This window comes from Ursus maritimus, unplaced genomic scaffold (genome assembly GCF_017311325.1).
Source record: "Ursus maritimus isolate PB19 unplaced genomic scaffold, ASM1731132v1 scaffold_14, whole genome shotgun sequence".
Lineage (NCBI taxonomy): Eukaryota > Metazoa > Chordata > Mammalia > Carnivora > Ursidae > Ursus > Ursus maritimus.
The window spans coordinates 49,441,618-49,463,151 of record NW_024423786.1 but is presented as its reverse complement, the minus strand read 5'-3'; the positions used below and the strand labels follow the sequence as shown (position 1 = coordinate 49,463,151).

General features: G+C 49.0%; 1 protein-coding gene across 1 annotated transcript in view; it reads left to right on the top strand.

Annotated features, from left to right (window-relative positions):
* Nucleotides 1-14,943: 14,943 nt before the first annotated feature.
* LDLR (low density lipoprotein receptor) overlaps nucleotides 14,944-21,534 on the top strand; it is a 34,186-nt gene continuing 27,595 nt past the window's right edge. Inside the window, exon 1 of the mRNA XM_040629302.1 lies at nucleotides 14,944-15,123. Coding sequence (XP_040485236.1) covers nucleotides 15,057-15,123 — 67 coding nt within the window. The 5' untranslated portion in view covers nucleotides 14,944-15,056. The remainder of the gene's footprint in view (nucleotides 15,124-21,534) is intronic.

The window sequence follows — 21,534 nt, the reverse complement described above, 5'->3', positions numbered from 1 at the left end:
CAGCCTTGCCTTCTGATGGACTCATTCCAGGCTCCTTGCGGGGTCACCAGTGCCTTGGGGGCCCCATCCTCCTCCTATCACCACATCCCATGGGGTCCATTTCACAGGGGAGGACACCGAGGCCTAGGGAGAGGGTAAGGACTTGCCCGGTCCCCACAGCCTCTGATCTCCAGCTCCGGCTGGGTGCTGCTGCCATCGGGGAGCAAGCAGCTCGGTCCCTTCCCTGCCTGCAGTCGAGGCAGGGTCGGGGAGACAGTCACAGAAACGGGCAGGTGCCACACACAAGTCAGTGTCGTGGCCCAGGAAGCCCAGGGCACTGTGGGAGCCCAGACGATCAAAGAGAGCTTCCAAGTCCAGAATGTACATTGAGTTCTATAACTCGTGTCTCTTCGTTAAGATTTTCTCTCCATGACTTGTTTTTAGTTCTCCAAATGCTCTTGCCTGTAGTTCTTCCAACATATTTATAGCAGCTGCTTTGAAGTTCAACATCTGAACCCTCTCAGAGAAAGGGTCTATTGACTACTTTTTTCCTCGGGGTCAGTCACGCTTGTTCCTTGGCGTGCCTTGCATGTTTTGTTTTGGTTTTTGTTTTGTTTTGTTTTGTTTAAAATGAACATTTTAGGGGCACCTGGGTGGCTCAGTCTATTAAGCGTCTGCCTTCAGGTCAGGTCATGATCCCAGGGTCCTGGGATCGAGTCCTGCCTCGGGCTCCCTGCTCAGCGGGAGCCTGCTTCTCCCTCTCCTCCCCACTTATGCTCTCTCTCTCACTATCTGTCACTATCTGTTTCTCTTGCAAATAAATAAAAATTAAAAATCTTTAAAAAAAAAAACACAAAAGGGAGATTTTAAATAAAAGATTGCTACAACTCTGAATTCTAAATATGCTCCCCCTTCCCCCGCCAGGGGAGTTTCGTTGGTGATGGCTTTGCTTTCTTTGTTTAAGGATTGCTGATCTACAGAAATGAAGAAGGGTAAAAGAACCCAAGAGCTAATATTCTGGAAGGACAAAATGCAAAACCAACTTTGATTAAATAGAGAATAAATAAAAGGCAAGTTAAATACCTACACAGGGAAACAGCAATACACACACATTCAGCAACACGTGTCGTTGTCATTACAGTGCTTTGTACAGCTGTAAATGAGCCAGCTCTATGTACTGATAGGAAAGTTTCCAAGGTACATGTATTTTTTTAAGATTTTATTTATTTGTGAGAAGAGAGCACACAAGCGGGGGTAGCGGCAGGCAGAGGGAGAAGGAGAAGCAGGCTCCCCGCTGAGCAAGGAGCCCGACGCAGGGCTAGATCCCAGGACCCTGGGATCATGACTGGAGCCGAAGACAGATGCTTAACTGACTGAGCCACCCAGGCGTCCTAAGATACGTGTATTTCTTAAATATATATCATTTAAGATGCATAAGGATGTGTCGATACACGTTAAAAAAAAAAAGAATTGCTGCCCTAACTCTGTAGGGTCTGCCTCCCCGACAGCCTGGAGCTGTTGTCTCTGCTCAGGTTTTGGGTTTTGTTTTGAGGCTGCCTTCCTCTGGGAGTCACCCCTGGGCCGGCCTAACTTCCAGGTCAGCCTGCGATGGCTCAGGCTTTGTGCTCCAACGCCTGACTCGCTGAGGCTCCACGCCAGTGGCCCTGTGCTTAGGCACCTTGCAAGTTGGCCCTGCCTCGGCTTCCTACCCCTCTCTCTTATGTTTTCTCAGCGCACACACGCGGCTTTCCCTTGGGCAGGTTGCGTGGAACTGTGGGTGGACGGGCCTCTCTCCACCTCTCCCAAGCATGTGCGTAGCCTTGCGTATGCACGCAGTTCTCTGGCCCCTTGCTGATAACGTGGGGCCAGCTGGGGCTGTGTCATTCTCTGGGCCTTTCGACTGCTGACTAGTTCACCAGTCTGTTGCAACCAGGATCCCAACCTTGGCCTTCCCCGTTCACCCCACCCTGAGAATCCCTCCTGTTTCCAGTATGCTGCTATTTAGTTCCAAAGAAAATACATGCCATCAGGCAGTGACTTTCAGGTCCGAGCCTGGCTGGAGCGGCCTCAGGCAGAAGACCCCACAACCTCTCACCACTCTTACCTGCCAGCCTGATTTTCCTGAATAAATACTTTTTTTTTTTTTAAGATTTTATTTATTTATTTGACAGAGAGACAGTGAGAGAGGGAACACAAGCAGGGGGAGTGGGAGAGGGAGAAGCGGGCTTCCTGCCGAGCAGGGAGCCCGATGAGGGGCTCGATCCTAGGACCCTGGGATCATGACCGGAGCCGAAGGCAGACGCTTAACAACTGAGCCACCCAGGCGCCCCTGTACTTTTTAATTTGTTGACCACCCTTGATCAATCTCAAGGATCCTGAAATGGTTGTTTTTGAGAACTCTGTCTAATTTTATCTTTGCCTTTTGGGAGTGCATTTGCAAAGATCCTTACTCCATCAGCTTGGAAGTCCACATTTTTTGGTTTTAATGGCTTTGACTTTATTTTAATAGATTTGAATTTAATGTTTGCAGAAAATCAGCTCACTGAACCCTTGATTTCAGGATATTCAGGATGAGGGCAGTTTAAAAATGAGTCCCTTGACGGGGAGCCTGGGTAGCGCAGTTGTTAGGCGGCTGCCTTCGGCTCAGGGCGTGATCCCGGCGTTCCGGGATCGAGTCCCGCATGGGGCTCCTCCGCTGAGAGCCTGCTTCTTCCTCTCCCACTCACCTGCTTGTGTTCTCTCTCTCGCTGGCTGTCTCTCTGTCACATAAATAAATAAAATCTTAAAAAAAAAAAAAATGAGTCCCTTGAGAAGAAAAAATGTACCACTGGAATTTTGGTATGACAGGATGTCTTAGGATAAATGTATTTGTATGATCTAGTTCATTGGCAAATGGCAGCAAGATACAAAATAATATTGAATTATTGGACACGAGTTAATGTATTTCATGCAGAATCTAGAATTGGTGCCACACAGTGTTGGAAAATAGCTCCTCCTGTGTTGTTGCTTTAGTATGTGCCATACCTATGTCCAAGGTCACCTCATGGCCCAAGATGGCTGCTGGTACTCCATCTATCCAGTCCACCTTCCAGCTATCGGCAAGGAGGCAAGGGGGAAGAGTGAGGCCCACACTACCCCTTAGAGACCCAGTCTGGAAACTGATAGATCACTCTCATGCCCCTTGGCCACAACAGTCAGATGGCCACACGTAGCTGCACTGTGAACCCAGACATGCAGCCTTGCTTTTAGTGCCCGTGTGCCCAGCTGAAGTTACGGACACACAACTTGCTTGGTGGTGGTTATCCCCAGTTTGCAGATGAGAAAACCGGCACAGAGAAGGGAAGCGTTTACCCCAAGACTGCACTGCCAGTCCCAGAGCCACTATTTGTCAAGCATTGCTCACCTTCCTCCCAGATCAGGTGGTTGTGGGTTCCAATCCTGACCCAGCCACTTCTGGGCTATGTGACCTTAGGCAGCATTCTGCACCTCTCTGAGCCCACTGGGAGATAGGACATCAAAAGGGACTTGGGAGGGTTGTACTTCCTTTTTCAGGCATTTCTGTATTTTCAATGGTAACAATAAAAAGGAAGATAATTTGGGGGGCACCTGGGTGGCTCAGAGGTTGAGTGGCCGACTATCGATTTCGGCTCAGGTAGTGATCCTCGGGGTTGTGAATTTGAGCCCTGTGTTGGGCTCCACGCTGAGCTGTGGCATCTGCGTGAGATTCTCTCTCTTGCTCTTCCTCTGCCTCTCCCCCCACTTGTTCTCTCTCTCTCTCTTAAATAAATAAATCTTAAAAAAAAAAAAAAGTTTTTAGGCAAAAAAATGAAGGCAATCAGTGGGAGCTGGTGTTTGGCAGAACATCTACACATGGTGACCCAGGGACACGTGGACCATTATGAGGGTGAGAGGTCAGGGCTGCAGGCCCCCTGGCCCAGCTCCCACATTGACCTTGGCCTAAGGTCATAGAACCAACTTGGTTCTTGTGTGGACACTGGCCCTGAACCAGGCACCTCCACCAGCCTGAACTCCTGCTCCGGGTTACAGATCCTGCCTGCCGCCTCCCCACCCCCCAGCTGGCCTTTGCTCTCAGCACCCATCTATCTGGACAGCCCTTTCCCCTCCATCTCTGCCCTCCGGCTGATGCCTTCCTCCCCCATTTCTCCCAACATCCCTAACGGGTGGAGGACTTCATTCTTCGTTCCCGTTTCACAGATGACACAGGTGGGGCTCAGAGAGGTGAGGCACTTGCTCAAGGCCACAAAGATCTGAACCCAGGTTTGGGAAACACGAGTCCTCGGGGGCCAGGACCGGCCCTAGGTCTAGAGGAAAGGCCCTGGATCTAGGAGGTGAAATGGCTCTATGGAAAAGGTAGGGAGTTGAGCAATGGGGGACAGACCTCTGTGTCCCCAGAGAGGCACAAGAGGGCTCAGGAAGACATGGTTGAGGATGTGCACGGAATGGCTCAAGGCTGGAATGTCATGGTCAGCGCATGACGGGAAGTCCCTGACGCAGCTGGGACTGGGAGGGGGGCAGTCACGAAGAGTGTAGACCCAGCGCGCCTGGCTGGCTCAGTCGGTGGTGCATGTGGCTCTTGATCTCAGGGTCATGAGTTCAAGCCCCACGTTGGGTATAGAGTTTACTTTTTAAAAATAAGTAAAATCTAAAGAATAAAAAGATCATAGACCCTGCTAGATGACAGATGGCCACAACAGTATCTCCCGTCCCACATCCACTTCTAGAACCTTGCAACTCCCCTATTAAATCCCTTTGGATATGGAGTCTGATACTCCTTTCCTGGAGTTTGGCTTGGGAACTGCTGATAACCAGTAGAATCCAGTGGAGGTGACACTGTGTGACTGCCGATGGTGGGTCATACAAGGCACCACAGCTCCCACCTTACTCACCAGAAGACTCACTCGGAGGCACTAGCTGCCTGGAGGCTGCCATGTTGTGAGGAAGCCAACACAGCCCATGCTGAGCGACCACCAAGACCACGTGAGAAGAAAGAGCTGGCCGGCCAACCCCCAACTTTTAAGGCTTGAGTCCCTAGCTGGGTACACATGCCCGGCTGAGCCCTTCCCATATTCCTGGCACATTGAAATCATAAGAGGGAACGAAAGTGATTGTGTTTTAAGCCATTCGGCCATGGGGTGACTTCTTATTTAGCAACAGTAACTGGAACACCCTAAAACAATTTTTCAAACATGGGTATAATTGAGATCTTTAGAGCCTTGTTGAAGACAGAAAATCAAGTGCACAATGAAGTGTCCAGCGAGGTGCTGTTTTGGACGCAAACAGGATCCTAACTATTGCCTCTGGACCACGTCACTGCCACATCACTGTTTAGAGAAAGGTCTCTCAGGGTCCAGGGATCGAGCCCCATGGTGGGCTCCTTGCTCAGCAGGGAGTCTGCTTCTCCTTCTACCAACGTGCTCCATGCTGGGCATGGAACCGACAATAAGTCGATAAGTAAGTAAACAAACAAATCTTTTTCTCAGGAATTCCTCATATGGAAATTATTAGAGTACAATCAGAGAACAGGTATCATTTCCATTGTTTGGATGGGAACAAAAGTGCTAAACAAGGCAATGGCAACACGCGTTAAGGTTCATCCAAAAGATGGACATTATATCATTAAACATCATATCAGGGGCACGAGAAAGGGTTTATATATGACACAAAGAGGGGGAAATGGGCTACAAATGGTATTGATCAGTAAAATTCGAGTTAAGTCTATAGTCTAATTAACTGTATTGTACTAATGTACTAATGTTGATTTCCAGGTCCAGTAAAGTACTATGGTTATGGAAGATATGTAATATTACCTACCATCGGGAGAAGCTGGGGGAAGGGTCCATGGGACCACTCTGTACTGTTTTTGTAACTTTTTTAAGTCTCTAACTATTTCAAAATAAGTGTTTTTAAAAATGTGTCAGTTAGGAAGTCTGCTATAACAAATATCCCCATTGTCTAAGGAGTTTATATCAATCAAAGGGTGATTTCTTTTCTTCACACGCTACCGGGTTGTGTTACACAGGGACCCAGGGATATGGAGGCTCTGACTTGACATGGGCCTCTAGAGTTGCCAAGCCAGGAAAATGACACTTAGAGCTTCTCCCTGAAGGTGACACTTGTGCCTAATGTCCTTGGCCACTACTAGCTTCACTTGGGGACAAAAGGAGCAATCCTTTTTTGGGCCTGGAACAAGTTTAGTGAGTACCACACTGTGCAAAGAAAATAACCCCATTTCATAAAGATTTACATTATATCTATTTATCAGTCGATCAATCGATCAATAGATAGTAGATGGCCGGAATAAATAAATATATATACAGTGATGATCTTGAGTAGATTGTCGATGTCTCCTCTTGGTAATTTCTAAGTTCTAAGTTTTCTACTTTCTAAAGTTTTTACATTTAACCATGTGCCGTAATCCAAGATAATGGCCAAAATGGATGGAATTTAGATCGACCTCAGAGGAATAGTCTTAAGTAGGAGATGATGAGGATGAGAATTTGAGGAAGTAACACCAGTGCTTTTCTAGCCCCAGCCATTTGTGATTTCAGTTTTAATCTCAGAGACATTTTATCAAATGGGATTCTTGTTTACAAATGACATAAACCCGCCTGGGTGCTTTCTGAATCAAAAGGACTATGGGTCCTGGATTCCTAGCCTGGCTCTGGAGTCAAAGTCCTGGGCGTGAGAATATGACTGGCCAATTCCAGGTCACATGCTCACATTCTTATGCAAGGGATGCTGGGAAAGCTAATAACTAGGCTTTAGAATTTCAAAAATTGGAGCTGGGAGAGAGATCCATAAATGCAGGAACAGAACAAGGTTCAGATGCTGAATAGACAAAATAAAGTTGGGGGAAGGGGACCATGGCTTGAAAAACCGGAGATCAGCTCTACCACCAGCTTGCTACTTGACCTTGGGCAAACCCCTTTCCTTCTCTGTGCCTCCATTTCTTGGAGGGAAGCCTGAGTGATTTTGCCTATATTAGCCTATGAAACAGACATTTTATATATTTTTAAAGATTTTTTTTTATTGGGGTGCCTGGGTGGCCCAGTTGGTTAAGTGTTGGCCTTCAGCTCAGGTCATGATGGGATCGAGCTCCATGTCTGGCTCTCTGTTCAGCGGGGAGTCTGCTTCTCCTTCTCCTTCTCCCTCTGCCTGCCGCTCCCCTTGCTTGTGCTCTCTCTGTCCAATAAATAAATAAAATCTTTTTAAAAAGTAATAAAATTCAGTGAACGAGAGGCGTCTGGGTGGCTCAGTTGGCTAAGCTGCCGACTCTTGATTTCAGCTCAGGTCATGATCTCAGGGTCATGGGATTGAGGCCCCAGCTGGCTCTGCACTCAGGGCAGAATCTGCTTCTCCCTCTGCTCCCCCCCCCCATTCTCTCTCTCTCTCAAATAAATAAATCAAATCTTTAAAAAATAAAAATAAAATGGAGGTTAAATGGTGCAGCTGCTGCAGAAAACAATACGGAGGGTGTTCGAACAATTAAAAATAGAATTACCTGGCGCCGGGCTAGCTGAGTCAGAAGTGCCTGCAACTCTTGACCTCGGGGTTGTGAGTTCAAGCCACGACCTGGGTGTAGAGATTACTTAAATAAACTTAAAAAAAAAAAAAAAGAATGAAACAGAGCGCCTTAATTGCAGGTGGCTAGCAGTACCCTGTAGACAGGAGTGATGTCTCCCCGCCGCCCACTGTGACCCAGGACCACGAGTCCGTGCAGCCAAGGAGGACAGAGCCTGGATTCCGGGGTGTTGGGGTCGCCGAGCACCCTAACACGTGGAGTGGGAACAGCAGACAGGTCTGCGGGGCCCCTGCAGGGATTCTAGTGGGTTTTTTCTCCCTGGATTCCCATGGGTTCCTGGCAGCCAGGGTGTGGGTGGCCTGAAAGAAGTCTAGGAGGCCGTGCCGCCCTTGACTTAGATCGCGAGGCAAAGGCTCACCCAGGCTGACGCAAGAAGATGTGGGAGCCAAGGTCGCACGCGTGGCTTGGAGGAGATTTTCACAATGTTGGGGGTTTTTTTCCCCTCATTTATTTATTTCCCTTCCCTCCCTTCATTCCCTCTTTCCTTTCTTCCTAGTTATTCTTTCTTTTCCTTTCTTTCTTTTATATTTTTAATCATGGCAATAGCAAAATACACAAAACATAAAATTTACCATCTTAACCATTTTAAGTGCACAGTTCAGTGGCATCAAGGACATTCACATTGTTGTGCACCTGTCACTACATCGGCCTTCAAAAGATTTCCCCCTTCCCAAACTGCAACTCTGTCCTCGCTAAACACTAACTCCCCACCCCCCACCCCCTCCCCCTGGTACCCACCATTTTCCTTCTGTCTCTATAAACCTGACTCCTCTAGGGACCGCCTATAAATGGAATTTGTCCTTTTGTGAATGGTTTGTTTCACTTTTTTTCTTTCTTTTTAAAGATTTTATTTATTTCAGGGGGGAGGGGCAGAGGGAGAAGGAGAGAGAATCTCAAGCAGACTCCCCGCTGAGTGTGGAGGCTGACGTGGGGCACAATCTCATGACCCTGAGATCATGACCTGAGCCGAAATCAAGAGTCAGACATTCAACCAACTGAGCCACCCCGGCGCCCCTCGTTTCACTTTTTTCTTAACCACCTAAGCAGTAATTCACGAATAGGACACATCCTGGGAAGGTGACAAACCTCACAGGACACAGTGAAAGACACTTTCCCACTCGCCTGTGCAGATTGGAACCCAGGGCTCTTTGTGTCCCCAGATGTAACCACCTACTTTGGACAGTCGGCGTGCAGGCTTGACTGGAGTCCCAGCCTCCACCCATTTTCGCTCGTGCCCACAACTGTCAGTCAATCTCGGTTCCTCAGGAGTCACAGACATTCACGGACACAGTCTGCTCTTAGCAATGCAGCTGACGTGACCGTGTGGGCGGGGAGACGCAAGCCCAGCTCTGCCACCAGGGCCTTGTGCCTGGGAGGCCTCACACACCAGGCCTTCGTGCACCGACTGCTGGTAAAGGAAGGCCTGGTCTTGGCCTTCGGGACCCCCATGGCGTCTCAATCCCACCTCAGGTACCTTGCACCTGCTCGCTCTTCTGCCCACATCGCCCTTCCTTCGGCCAGGTCCTCTTTGTTATCCCAGCCTTAGCTTTAATGTCCCCATCCTCGGGGAAGCGTCCCTTCCTTCCTCAGCTCAGCTCAGCCCCGCGGTGTGAGCGACGCTGCTAGTGTTGCCTGTCTTGCTCTAGGTGGTGCTTACACAGGTGAGTACACATAAAATCAGTCTCTGGTGGGACACCTGGTGGCTCCGTCGCGAAGCGTCTTCTCTCGATCTCCACTCAGGTCTTGATCTCAGGGTTGTGAGTTTGGGCTCTGTGCTCAGCGAGGAGTCGGCTTGAGATTTTCTGATTCTGTCTCCCCCTCTCCCTCTGCCCCTTCCCCTTGTGCTCTCCCTCTCTCTTGCTCAAATAAATAAACAAATCTTTTAAAAAGTCCATGGAGGTGAATACATAAGGCGTGTGCACTTCCTCGCATGTGTGTTATATCTCAGCTTTAAAAAGTCATTAAAGAGGCACCTCCCTCACTAGCCACTCCTTTTTGTATTATCGCGAATTTGGTTATGGAAAAACACCTCGTTGATTTGTTTCGTGCTATCTCCTCCACTGGAACCTCAGCTCCTGGAGGGGTGGGATCTTTGTTTTGATTCTGTGGCGTCCTCAGCACCTAGAACGTTCCTGGGACAGAGCAGACACTCAGGAGAATTCTGTTGAATGAAGAACAAATACAAGGAAATGGAGACCCAGAAAGAAGTGATATGCCCAGGGTCCCAGAATTGACGTAACTGAGATGCCGAGCTGACGTCCCACTTCTCACCGGATTTCCCATAACTGTGAAGCTTTCCAGTATCTTCCAGATCATTCCAGATATTTCAAAACCATTCAGAAAACTCTCCATTTGAGGGCAGGTTGTAAACAATGCACTTCACATGGAAATACTGTAGAAACCATGACGGGGCAAGGACTGTTCATGACCAAACTTTTCATTTCAGGATTCATGTGGCTTCATAACCGGTGTGTGAGTTAAATATAAAGTATAACCGAAGAGGTGTAATCCCTACTCCTGCCAGCTCTCCCTGCCCGCACCTCAACCCTTGCCCAGGCCTCTCTCCCATCTTCATCCCATGACCTAATTAATGAGTCATCAGCCCGAATTACCACTTGGAGCCTGATGCTCTCGGCCTCCATGGCCTCAAATGCTTCTGACTGCCCTGGAAATAGTTTCCTTCACTCGAAGGGCATGCCAAGGCCTCGGGTGTCCATCCTGATTTCACCCAGCCTCCCGGTGTTCCACACATGTGCCCCACCCTTCAGCCAACCTCTCTGTCTCCACCTCACGGCCTCTCCTGCCATTTTCAGGCAGTTTTAGGTTGACAGAAAAATTGAGCAGAACATGCAGAGGTTTCCCATATACCACTGCTCCCCACACAGGCGGAGTCTCCCCACTGTCAATCGCCCCACCAGAGGGGCGCGTTTGTTACGATGGATGAACCCACACTGACACGCCATTATCACCCGGAGTCCGTGGTCTACATTACAGTTCTCTCTCCTTGTGATACATTCTTCGAATTTGGACAAATGTATGACATGTATTCTATAATGTTAGTAGAATAGTTCCGCTGCCCTAAAAAACCTCTGTGCTCCACTTATTCATCCCTGCACCCCGCCCGCCCCCGCCGCCATGACACCTGGCAACCAACCACTCATTTGTTTACCTTCTTCATAGTTTTGCCTTTTCCAGAATGTCACATGCACAGTTGGAAGTATACGGTCTGTTGTTTATTCGGACCACCTTCTTTCCCTTGTTAATATGCATTTATGGTTCCTGCATGTCTTTTCATGGCTTGATAGCTCTTTTTTTTTTTTTTTTTTAGTAGGAATATTCCATTGGCTGGATGTATCACGGTTTATTTATTCAGTTACCTGCTGAAGGACATCTTGGCGGTCTCCAAGTTTGGGCCATTATGCATAAAGCTGCTATAAACATCCGCATGTAGGTTTTTGTGTGGACATAAACTCTCTTCTCATGTGGGTAAATATCAAGGAGTGTGATCGCTGGATCATATGGTAAGAGTGTGTTTACTTTTCTTCCGAATTGGCTGCACCATTTTGCATTCCCACCAGCAACACCCAAGGGTTCCAATTTCTCTGCATCCTCACCAACACTTGCGATTATCTGGTTTGGGCTTTTTAAAAATTTTTATGATAGCCATCCTCATGGGTTTGAAGTACGTGGCATCTCGCTGTCGTTTTGATTTGCATTTCCCTAATAATTAGTGATGAATATCTTTTCATGCCCTTACTGGCCATTAAAAAAAATTTTTTTTTAAAGATTTTATTTACGTATTTGAGAGAGAGAGAGAGTGAGAGCACAAGCAGAGGGAGCGGCAGGCAGAGGGAGAGAGAGAAGCAGGCTCCCCGGCTGAGGAGGGAGCTCGACACGGGGCTCGATCCCAGGAACCCGGGATTATGACCTGGAGCCAAGGCAGACGCTCAACCGACTGGGCCACCCAGGTGCCCCAACTGTTCTGTTTGAAAGGCTCTATTCTGTTTGAAAGGCAAGACTGTCAGCCCAAGATCAAAGTTGAGTTCTGAATTATCAAAATTCCAAACAAAGCGGAATTCCGAAACAGTGCATCTCTGATACGGCAGCCACGCCAATGATAATTTGTCTTATTTTCACTTATTTATTTTACCCTTACCACAGCTAGGCTCTGGAGATAGAAGCAATGGTCTCAGCGCTCACGTGGCTAATGGGTGCCTTGTGGAGATAACTGACGGCCCAACAGAGTCAGGTCCTTAATCACACCAATTGGAAGGCACTGAGGCCCCCGTGATTGCTTCCCTTCTCTCTGCACACTGCTGGGCCAAAGGGCAGGCTGCAGCTGCCATGGTTCACGTCTGCCAAAAGGCCAGGCCCCTCTGGGCAGAGGCCTATTCTGGTCTGATCCTCCTGATGACTTAGAGGTAAAAACCAGGACGAGGCAGGCTGTCCGTTAGATTGAGGACCGTGCAAGCCAGGCCACTTTCAAATGGAATGGATTTCGTGGAAGGATTTTTGTTTGTATGTTTAGAAAATGAACATTTATTATTAGATTGAAAGTGTAATACAGATTTCTGAAAATGTGACAGTGAGAATACTAGCATTAAAAAAAATTTTTTTTGAGGGGTGCCTTGCTGGCTATTGGTAGAGCGTGCGACTCTTGATCTTGGGGTTGTAAATTTGAGCCCCATATTGGGTGCAGAAATTACTTAAAAAATACAATCCTCAAAAAAAGGGGCGCCTGGGTGGCTCAGGCGGTTAGGTATCTGTCTTCTGCTCAGGTCATGATCTCTGGCTCTCTGCTCAGCGCCCTCTCCTGCTGCTGCTCCCCCTGCTTGTGCTCTCTTGCTCAGACACTCTCTCTCCAATAAATAAATAAAATCTTAAAAAAAAAAAATCCTCAAAAAGAAAAGAAAAGAAACTTGTGCTAAAAACAACCTGAATTCTTCACTGGCAATATTACATAACAATTTCCATGGATTATTTTTTAGTGCCTTCAAGGAAGAGGTCTTTCCTGAAAGAGAAAGAAAAAAGGTGCAAATCCACATATGGTCTTTATTGTGTGCCAAGCGTGGCTCCAATCACTTTGTACATTTACGTATTCATTTACTTCTCACAACAACACGATGAGCTAGTTGCAAATGGGGGCTCTTGTCAGTAGCAGAGAAATTGAAAACAGCATGACTCCATCCTTAAGGCAAAATATGACCATCTCCATGCTGGCCAGGGACAGAGGGGCCTTGCAATTTCCACAGGCAGGTCAAAGGGAGACCCTGTCCAGGCCAAGGCATCCCCAAAATATTCTTTACTGAGCTTTTATGGCTCTTTTCCAGGCCTCCCCTTACCTCTCTGAGGAACTAGATTTGAAGACATAGTAAGCTCCTTCTTGGTAACATTTTCCAGCCGTGCTGGGGAGAAGGGGCCTCCTTCCACCACGTGAATAAGAGAAAGCTGGGCTCAGAACAGAAACTGAGCTTCTTAGGCGTAATTTTTCTGAAGGGAAACAAAACCTACTGCTCTTAACTGACCCTTCCCCTGCTCCCCAAAAAAGTAGCATATGGTATTAGGGATGGACTTTGACGGTGACATTCATATATGTGGCAAAAACTCCCAGACCTTGCCCATCCTTACAAATTTTCCCAGGTGAAGGGTGCCTGGGTGGCTTCGTCAGTTAAGCGTCTGCCTTAGGCTCAGGTCACGACCCCAGGGTCCTGGGATCTAGTCCCGCATTGGGCTCCCTGCTCAGCATTGGGCTCCTTGCTCAGCATGGGGCTCCTTGCTCAGTGGGAGCCTGCTTTTCCCTTCTCCCTGTCGCTCCCTCTGTTTGTGCTCTCTCTTGCTGTCAAATAAATAAATAAAATATTAAAAAACAAAACACAAATTTTCCCAGGTGATTGCTAATGATCTTTGACCCCCACACGCAACCTGCCAAGTAAGGGAAGCAAGCATTATTTCCTCCCCTTTCCACGTTGGAAAAGCTCATTCACTCACCCAGGGTCTGCCTGATTCCGAAGCTGGGGCTCTTAACTGCTCTTTCTTACTCTGGATTAATCACTTTTTCTTTCCCCCCTGAGGGTTCAATTGTCCCCTTTCTGCCTCCTCTCAGGGTTTTCCCCATAAGCCTGCTGAGAGGTTAGTACATTCTGCCAAGCTCAGTCTGTAAAACCTCAGAGAACGCTGCTCATTCCTGGGGGACCCCTCCAAGACTGCCAGACCCTTCATGGGGTTCAGGCAAGATTCTCACATGTGCCTTTTTGGCAAGGGGCCTTGGAAACTTCATGAATCCCAAAAGAGACTCTGATTTTTTTTTTTTTTTGAGATTTTATTTATTTATTGACAGAGAGAGAGCACACACAAGCAGGGGGGAGCAGCAGGCAGAGGGAGAGGGAGAAGCAGGCTCCCACCTGTGCAAGGAGCTGGATGTGGGGATCTATCCCAGGACCCTGGAATCATGACCCCAGCCGAAGGCAGACACTTAACGGACTGAGCCACCCAGGTGCCCCAAGACTCTGATTCTTAAAAGCTGCTCTCCATCAGCCCTATGTGATTAAGGCAATAAGGTTCAACTCTAAAAGCTGTTTTGGGGGCGCCTGGGTAGCGCAGTCGTTGACCGTCTGCCTTCGGCTCAGGGCGTGATCCCGTTGGTCTGGGATCGAGTCCCACGTCGGGCTCCTCCGCTGGGAGCCTGCTTCTTCCTCTCCCACTGTCCTGCTGTTTTCCCTCTCTCGCTGGCTGTCTCTCTGTCACATAAATAAATAAAATCTTTAAAAAAATCATAATAAAAGCTGTTTTGTTTTGATGTTGCTTTGGGGAGAGGAAGCAGCCTGTTTGTTCAACATCTTCTCCTAAAAGAATAAATCAGTATTATGTCCAGACCCGGATCGGATCAATTGATCTTAGAGATGTTTTTGCTGGTATCCATCCAAGTGCTGGATCCCACAAAACAAGATCACTTTGGGGCTGAACGGTTGTGGAGATTTTATTTAAATTCCTCACCTGTTTAGACCAATTCTGAAGACCCGGCTCAAAACTACATGGGATTAAACTCAGTTAAAATCCATATACGATTCCTAGAAAGGAAAAGGCAAGTAGAGAAAGGAGGGGGTAAAGTTTCCGACATGCCTAGTTTTTCCTTCGGAGGCAGAGGGGAGATAGTCATTAGCCTATTAGATGATTTGGAAGAGAGTTTTGGAGCAGACTGGAATCCGAGTCAGGGCTTCACGGGTTAATTTGCCCTTGTCACATCGGCCGTTCGAAACTCCTCCTCTCGAAACTCCTCCTCCCGCAGTGAGGTGAAGATATTCGAATATCACCCCACCGTAAACTCCTCCCCCTGCGAGGAAACTCACATAGAAATGCTGCAAATGACTGGGGCCCCGCGTGCATTTGCCGCCCGAGCTCTCGAAGCCCGGGTTTCCTGCACTGACTTTACGGACCGAGGCCCGGGCTGGCGCCTTCGCTGGCGGAGGCTGGGAGCATGAGACCCGCGGGCTGGGGGCTGTGCTGGGCCGTCGCCCTGCTCCTCGCAGCGACTGGGGCGGCAGGTAAGGCTGGCTCCAGGCACCCGCGTGTGGTGGGGTGACCCCCCCAGAACTCGGGGAGCCCCTTGGTAATTCTGGGAGCTGCGGAAAATGACCCCATCCTTGTGAGATGTGTGGGAAAATGGCACGAAGTCCTTTCCAAACGGCTGGAGGGAGTGTTGAAGGGATTGCGAGGTGTGGGGATGTGGGGCAGTCATGAGAAGAGGGGTGAGGCTTTCCCTATAAGCCTCCGCCGGATGGGGGGACCCCCGTGTCTTCCTCAGAGCGGGACACGGGGCCCTCCAGCCCTTGTGAGACGGGGACCCCTCCCCACCGAGTTGTTCTGGGGTGAGGGTTACCAAAGCTTGGGGGGCGGTCCCTGCGGGCGCCCTCGCGTTCACCCGCGGACAGGAATGCCCCAGGCGGCTCAGGTGGCTTTGTAACGCGCTAGGGCTCCAATGGAGCCCCGGGTCCCACGCAGAGTTTGCTTGCGGGCACCGCACGCGCGCTACTGCCGGTGGCCACCGCCTCCAGCCCCGCCTCCGGCCCCGAAGGCCAGTCCCCGAGCTCCCATTGGGCGCGATTGGAACACGCGAGCCTCGAGCCACTCCCCTTGGCCAATGGGGGGCGGTGGATGTGGTTGGGGGCGCGCGGGGCGGGGCTCGAGGTGAGGCTGGAGACTTATGCAGCACCTGGTTCAGGTGAGGCGGCCGTCGGGCGTTCCCTCGCGTCCCTCCGGGGTTCCTGTCACCAAGCAGGCAACGCGTCCCGGGCCCCCGGAGTCGCCTCCGCGAGCCTGGGCGAAGTGCCCTCCGCGACCTGAGGCGAGCCCATTTTGTCCTGGAGGCCGCCCTCGCTGCCCCGACCTGGGTGGAGTTCACCTACGCGCCCCCAGGCCACCCTCAGGGGGCCTCGATTCCTTCCCGAGCCGAAACCTGGCCTCAGAAACGCTCGCCCCTCCTCGGTCGCCAGTGAAGGTCAATTCCCGGAGATCTTCCACCTGGGCAGGGACCGGGAGGCGGCAACGTGGGACGGATCCCTCAGGGTGGCCTTTTTTGTTCAGAAGCTCTGCATGGGTTTAGTTGAGCTGTCCGCATGATGATGTTTCCTTTTAGGGGGGTTCCGATTTAGATTTGGTGCAGAGACTAGCTGGTGCACGATCCTGAGTTATCCCCCGGCTTTGAGTGAGTGGCCAGAGGCATTTGACCTCGCCCTGGATGTGAGATAAACGGTTCTTTTCCTACTTAGAACCTGAACAGCGCCTAAGAGAATTGGGATTATCTGATAACAGGATTGCAGGAAACTTTTTTATTGAGGGGAGGGGAAGGGCGGGGCGGGGCGGCTTAGTGTTTGGGGAGCTTTGAACGCTTGGAATTCCTCTCCGTGACACATCAGTTTTCTCTGGGGGGAGGAAGAGAGGATGATGCCATATGGCCGAGGGTTATTGCGGTAACTCTGCCACCCAGTTGTGTGAAGAGGAGGGACTGTGGCTTGTCAAGGGTGTTTAATTGACTTGTATTTCAAACGCTGATTGACTCCATCCCTAAGAGGAAATAATGGCAGTCAAGTCTTGAGCAAGATAAGTCGCTTACTTTAGTTTCCGCTCTCTTTGGGGTTCTGATAGAACTGCAGGAGGAGGAGTTTCTGGAACCGCCAGTGTGACCTGGCTGGTTAACCCCTGAAGCCCTGACTCAGATTCCAGTCTTGTCCAGAGCTGCTCCAGGGTCAGCTGCTTGATTTGTCCAATTTTGGTATCCCTTGATGAGCTGCGGCCCCAAAATTGGCAATGCACCTCCTGAAAGACCTCTCTTTCGATTCTCTCAACTCTGATTATTTCATCCCTAAAAGGAACTAATGACGGTGACATCTTGAGCAAGATGTGTTGCTTTACTTTGGTTTTCTCTCTGAGTGGCGTCCTATGTTCTCAAGGACACTCAGAGTCCCGCCTGGTCCCCAGACTCCTGAGAGCTAGCAGTTACTTCTCCTCTGGTGTTAACAGGATGATGTATATTTGTAGCAGCCCTGGCTGCTCCCGCGTGCGCCTTCGCTGTCTTTAAAGCATTTTGGGGGGTAGAGGAGGATGGAATTTCTTATTCTTTTTCCTTGGAAATGGGAGTTGCTGGAATCTGGACTGGAATTGCAGGACTGGAATGCTGGAATCGCTTCACTTAGCCATTTCAAAACCACTTGTGTGCGGAGTACCATGTTTGCCCAGGGCATGCCCAAATTCAGAAAAGTGGAGCATCTCTCTAAGAGGTGTGTCTCTTTTAGCAACATGCTCCAGGGAGATTCTCTGGTCATTGCTGGGCATACTTTTCTTCCAGGGCAACACTGGAAAAAGAACTTTTTTTGAGACCACAGACCTTTAAGGGGAATTATGTGGATCATTCTGTCTTTCCGGATATTCCTGATCTTATCTGTAGGGTTCCTCCTTTGATAAGGTCCAAATCTAGATGCCTTTGTGGCTTGGTGTTTTGATGGCCCTTCATATTCCTTGTTAAGTACATTAATAGCACCGACACTTTCCCTGGCTGTCAAGTACAAGAGATTTGTTGATAAGACACTGTGGAGGTAACCAGCAATGAACAATCACAGAAACAAAGGAGCTGACAACAAGTCTTCCGTTGAGATCACCTGGTTTGGAAAAACACACTGGTAAATTGATTTCTCATTCGTATTCAGCTGAGTCTGTTCGCGCCAGCCTTTTTTTTTCCCCCAAGAAAATGATTCTGTCTATAATTCTGACTTTCCTGAGCAACAACTGTGTTCGGTAGCATGGGAAAGAAAACATCGAAAGCATTTACCACCTCATTTGTATGCTGGAGAAAAAGCAGAACTGTGTATTCTCCTTTTCTGTTTCGATAACCTTGTTCCTGGCTTGTCACGTGTGACAAGAGAGATTTGGGCACTGGGGGGTGTGGGTGTGTGCGGTTCCTGTGTCATTTGCGGCATCCCCAGCGTGAGGGGATACGGGATTGGATCAGGTGCTCCAGTTTGCTTTTACTGGAATTCAAATGAAACTGACAAGGAAAACACACATCTCGCTTCTGCAACAGGGAGGAAGCCCGGAGGTTTCTTTGGGCGGTGGTGCTTCGAACAGGACGGGTTCTGTCCCCTTGCTCAGAACCGTGTCATCTGCTGTGGGGACAACCATCTGATGTCCTGTCACTCAGCTCTTGCTGTGCCTGATCCCTGTCCCCAGTTCCCACTACCAAAGCAGTGGGATTTATTACTGTCCCCACTGACTGTTGCCTGGCTGCACCTTAACAGTAAAATCCATTAGCTTTTCATTCAAACATTGTCCCCAGCGGTCGGCCAGCTATTGGATGACCTGCCCTGATAAAAAGTTAGGGTGGGGACTTCCTGTTGGTGAGGTGTTCAACCATCTTGGGCTAGCAAATATTTGGAGAGCTGTTTCCTGGGCAAGACGTGATGTCCAGGGAAGGGGTTTATTATTCTTTATCCCTTTTTAAAGGGCCTTAAGGTGTTATTACTATTTCCAGTCTTTCCGGTGGCACGTTTTGTTGGTAAAATAGGGCTTTGTGCAAAGGTTCGGGAGGCCAGAGCATCGGATTAGTGGTAATGGAAGTTGCCATCCCCTTGGGGAGAAGGTAGGACAGAAGCTCCTCCTCCAAGATCCTCACTGCGAATGGCCTTTCCCTGAACTTCCTTTTTAATTTTTTCTCAGAGTCCTGAAATTCCAATTGCTTTTTACCCACCCCGTGTGCCAGTCGTGAGAAGTGAGTCATATCCGGTTGTCGGCACAATTGTGATTCAGCTGTGAGTCAGTGGGGTGTGGGTGTGCTGTGGAAACAGCTCCGGGGGACTCCTCCTGTTCAGACCAGTAGTTGGGCATTTCGATTATCAGTCTGTGTAACCACCGCGCATTCCAAAGCTCAGCATATTCCCTTCTCTCCTATTTTTTCTCTCTTACTCATTCTCCTTGTCACCTGGGCTGTCCGCAGTGGCCACCTCCAGCCTGGCCTCCTTGTAATTCAGCTTCCTGCTCCTTTGATTCTTCTAAGCCCTCCTTGTATTTCCTTCTCTCTCTCTCTCTCTCTCTCTCTCTCTGTCTCTCTCGTTATCACGTCTGTTCTCCTTTCGACCCCCTCAGAGCTCTGCTAATATCACCTGACTGGTTTCCTGACCGTTGGCAGGAGCACGGCACTTGCACTTTGAAGACCCGGACTTGGTTGGCTTTTTATTTATCTTTCAAATTTTCTTTAAGTAATCTCTACACCCATTGTTGGGCTCGAACTTAACGACCCTGAAATCAAAGGTCGCATGCTCTTCTGACAGAGCCAGCCAGGTGCCTCTGTTTGCTTTTTAAAATGAGGTACAACTGGGGCATCTGGGTGGCTCAGTTGGTTAAGGGACTGCCTTCTGCTCAGGTCGTGATCCCGGGGTTCTCCCTAGCCTGCGTCTCCCTCTCCCTCTGTCCCTCCCTCCCCTCCCCCCAGCTCATGCTTACTCTCTATCCTCTTTCTCCAATAAATAAAATCTTTAAAACGTAATAATAAAATAAAATAGCTTTTTCTTTTTTAAAGATTTTCTTTTTAAATAATCTCTACACCCAATGTGGAGCTTAAACTCACAACCCCGAGATCAAGAGTTGCATGCCCCACCGAGGGAGGTGGCCCAAGGAAGCTAGTTTTTGTGTTTTTTTTTTTAAGATTTTATTTTATTTATTTATGTGACAGAGAGACAGCCAGCGAGAGAGGGAACACAAGCAGGGGGAGTGGGAGAGGAAGAAGCAGGCTTACAGCAGAGCCTGATGTGGGGCTCGATCCCAGAATGCCGGGATCACGCCCGGAGCCGAAGGCAGATGCTTAACCGCTGCGCCACCCAGGCGCCCCAGGAAGCTGGTTTTTAAACGGGGTCCCAAGGTCCCTGGCCCCCGGGGCCCTCAGCCCAGGTGCAGGATTAGGTTCAAGCGTGGCGGAAATGTTCAAGGGGGCTGGAGGTCTCTGGCCTTGTCTACCCACCCTGGAATGACAAAAGACAACAGAAGGCCCTTGGAACAGTTAGAGAACTGGAGTAACAAGCAGGCAAGCCAGGGACAGACAGTGATCGGTGTTGCCGTTACTTCACTTAATTATTTTTTCTTTCCTTTTAAAAAATCTCAAAAGTAAAGCATTCTTCAAAGAAAAAGAACTCTGAAATGAATTGGCCACTATTCCCTATGCAGAAGCACAGATAGGATTCTGTTTCTTAAAGAATAAACATGGAACTATTAGAAATTATTCTGCACCTCCTTTTTCTCCCCAGTTAGAAAATATTATGTGCAGCTTTCTGTTTTACAACATAGGATGACTGGCCTCATCTTTTTCTTTTTCTTTTTCTTTTTTTTTTTTTTAAGATTTTACATACATGACCGAGCGAGCACAAGCAGGGGGAGCAGCAGGCAGAGGCAGAGGGAGAAGCAGGCTCCCCGCTGAGCAGGGAGCCCGATGCGGGGCTCGATCCCAGGACCCCGAGATCATGACCTGAGCCGAAGGCAGGCACTTAACTGACTGAGCCACCCAGATGCCCTGACCTCATCTTTTTTCGATAGTTGCAGAGGATTCACATTATTATCATCTATAGACTTTGCACACATAGCTATAACCCTACGTTTAGCTAGAGATATACCTTTTTAAGTTAGATTGTGTATTATTAATCAATTGTTGCTTAACAAAGTACCCCAAAACTTAGTGGCTTGACATAACATGCATTTACTGTCCCACGGTTTCTGTGGGTCAGGAATTTGGTAGCAACATCGCTAGATGGTAAGTTGCAAAGCGAATGACTGCAGGAAAAGAAATTGTGCAGGCTCTGTGGTATCCGAAGGCTTGATGGGAGTGAAGACTCCATTCCAAGATGGTACACTTGGAGGCTTTTGGCAGAACACCTTAGGTCCTCTCGGCGTGGAACTCCCCCTTGGGCTGCTTGAGGGCATCTTGTGACATGCCTCCCCCAGAGCAGGCAGTCTGAGAGAGGGTCCCATCTAAGAAGATCATGGAGGAGGCTGCAGGGCCTTTTTGACCGAGGCTCCGAGGCCACACCTCACTGTGTCTCCCTTTTTCTGTGAGGAGCAAGCCCCCGAGTCTAAAGCACACTGCAGGGGCGCCTGGGTGGCTCAGTCGTTAAGCGTCTGCCTTTGGCTCGGGGCGTGGTCCCAGAGTCCTGGGATCGAGTCCCACATCAGGCTCATCCACTGGGAGCCTGCTTCTTCCTCTCCTGCTCCCCCTGCCTGTGTTCCCTCTCTCACTGGCTGTCTCTCTCTCTCTGTCAAATAAATAAATTAATTAAATCTTTAAAAAAATAAAAAAATAAAAAAAATAAAGCACACTGCAGTGCGGCAAATTAGGCTCACCCTTTCAAGGTAGTGTCACAGAATTTGTGGTCCTGTTTTTTTTTTTTTTTTTTTTTTTTTTTTTTTTTTTTTAGGGTATG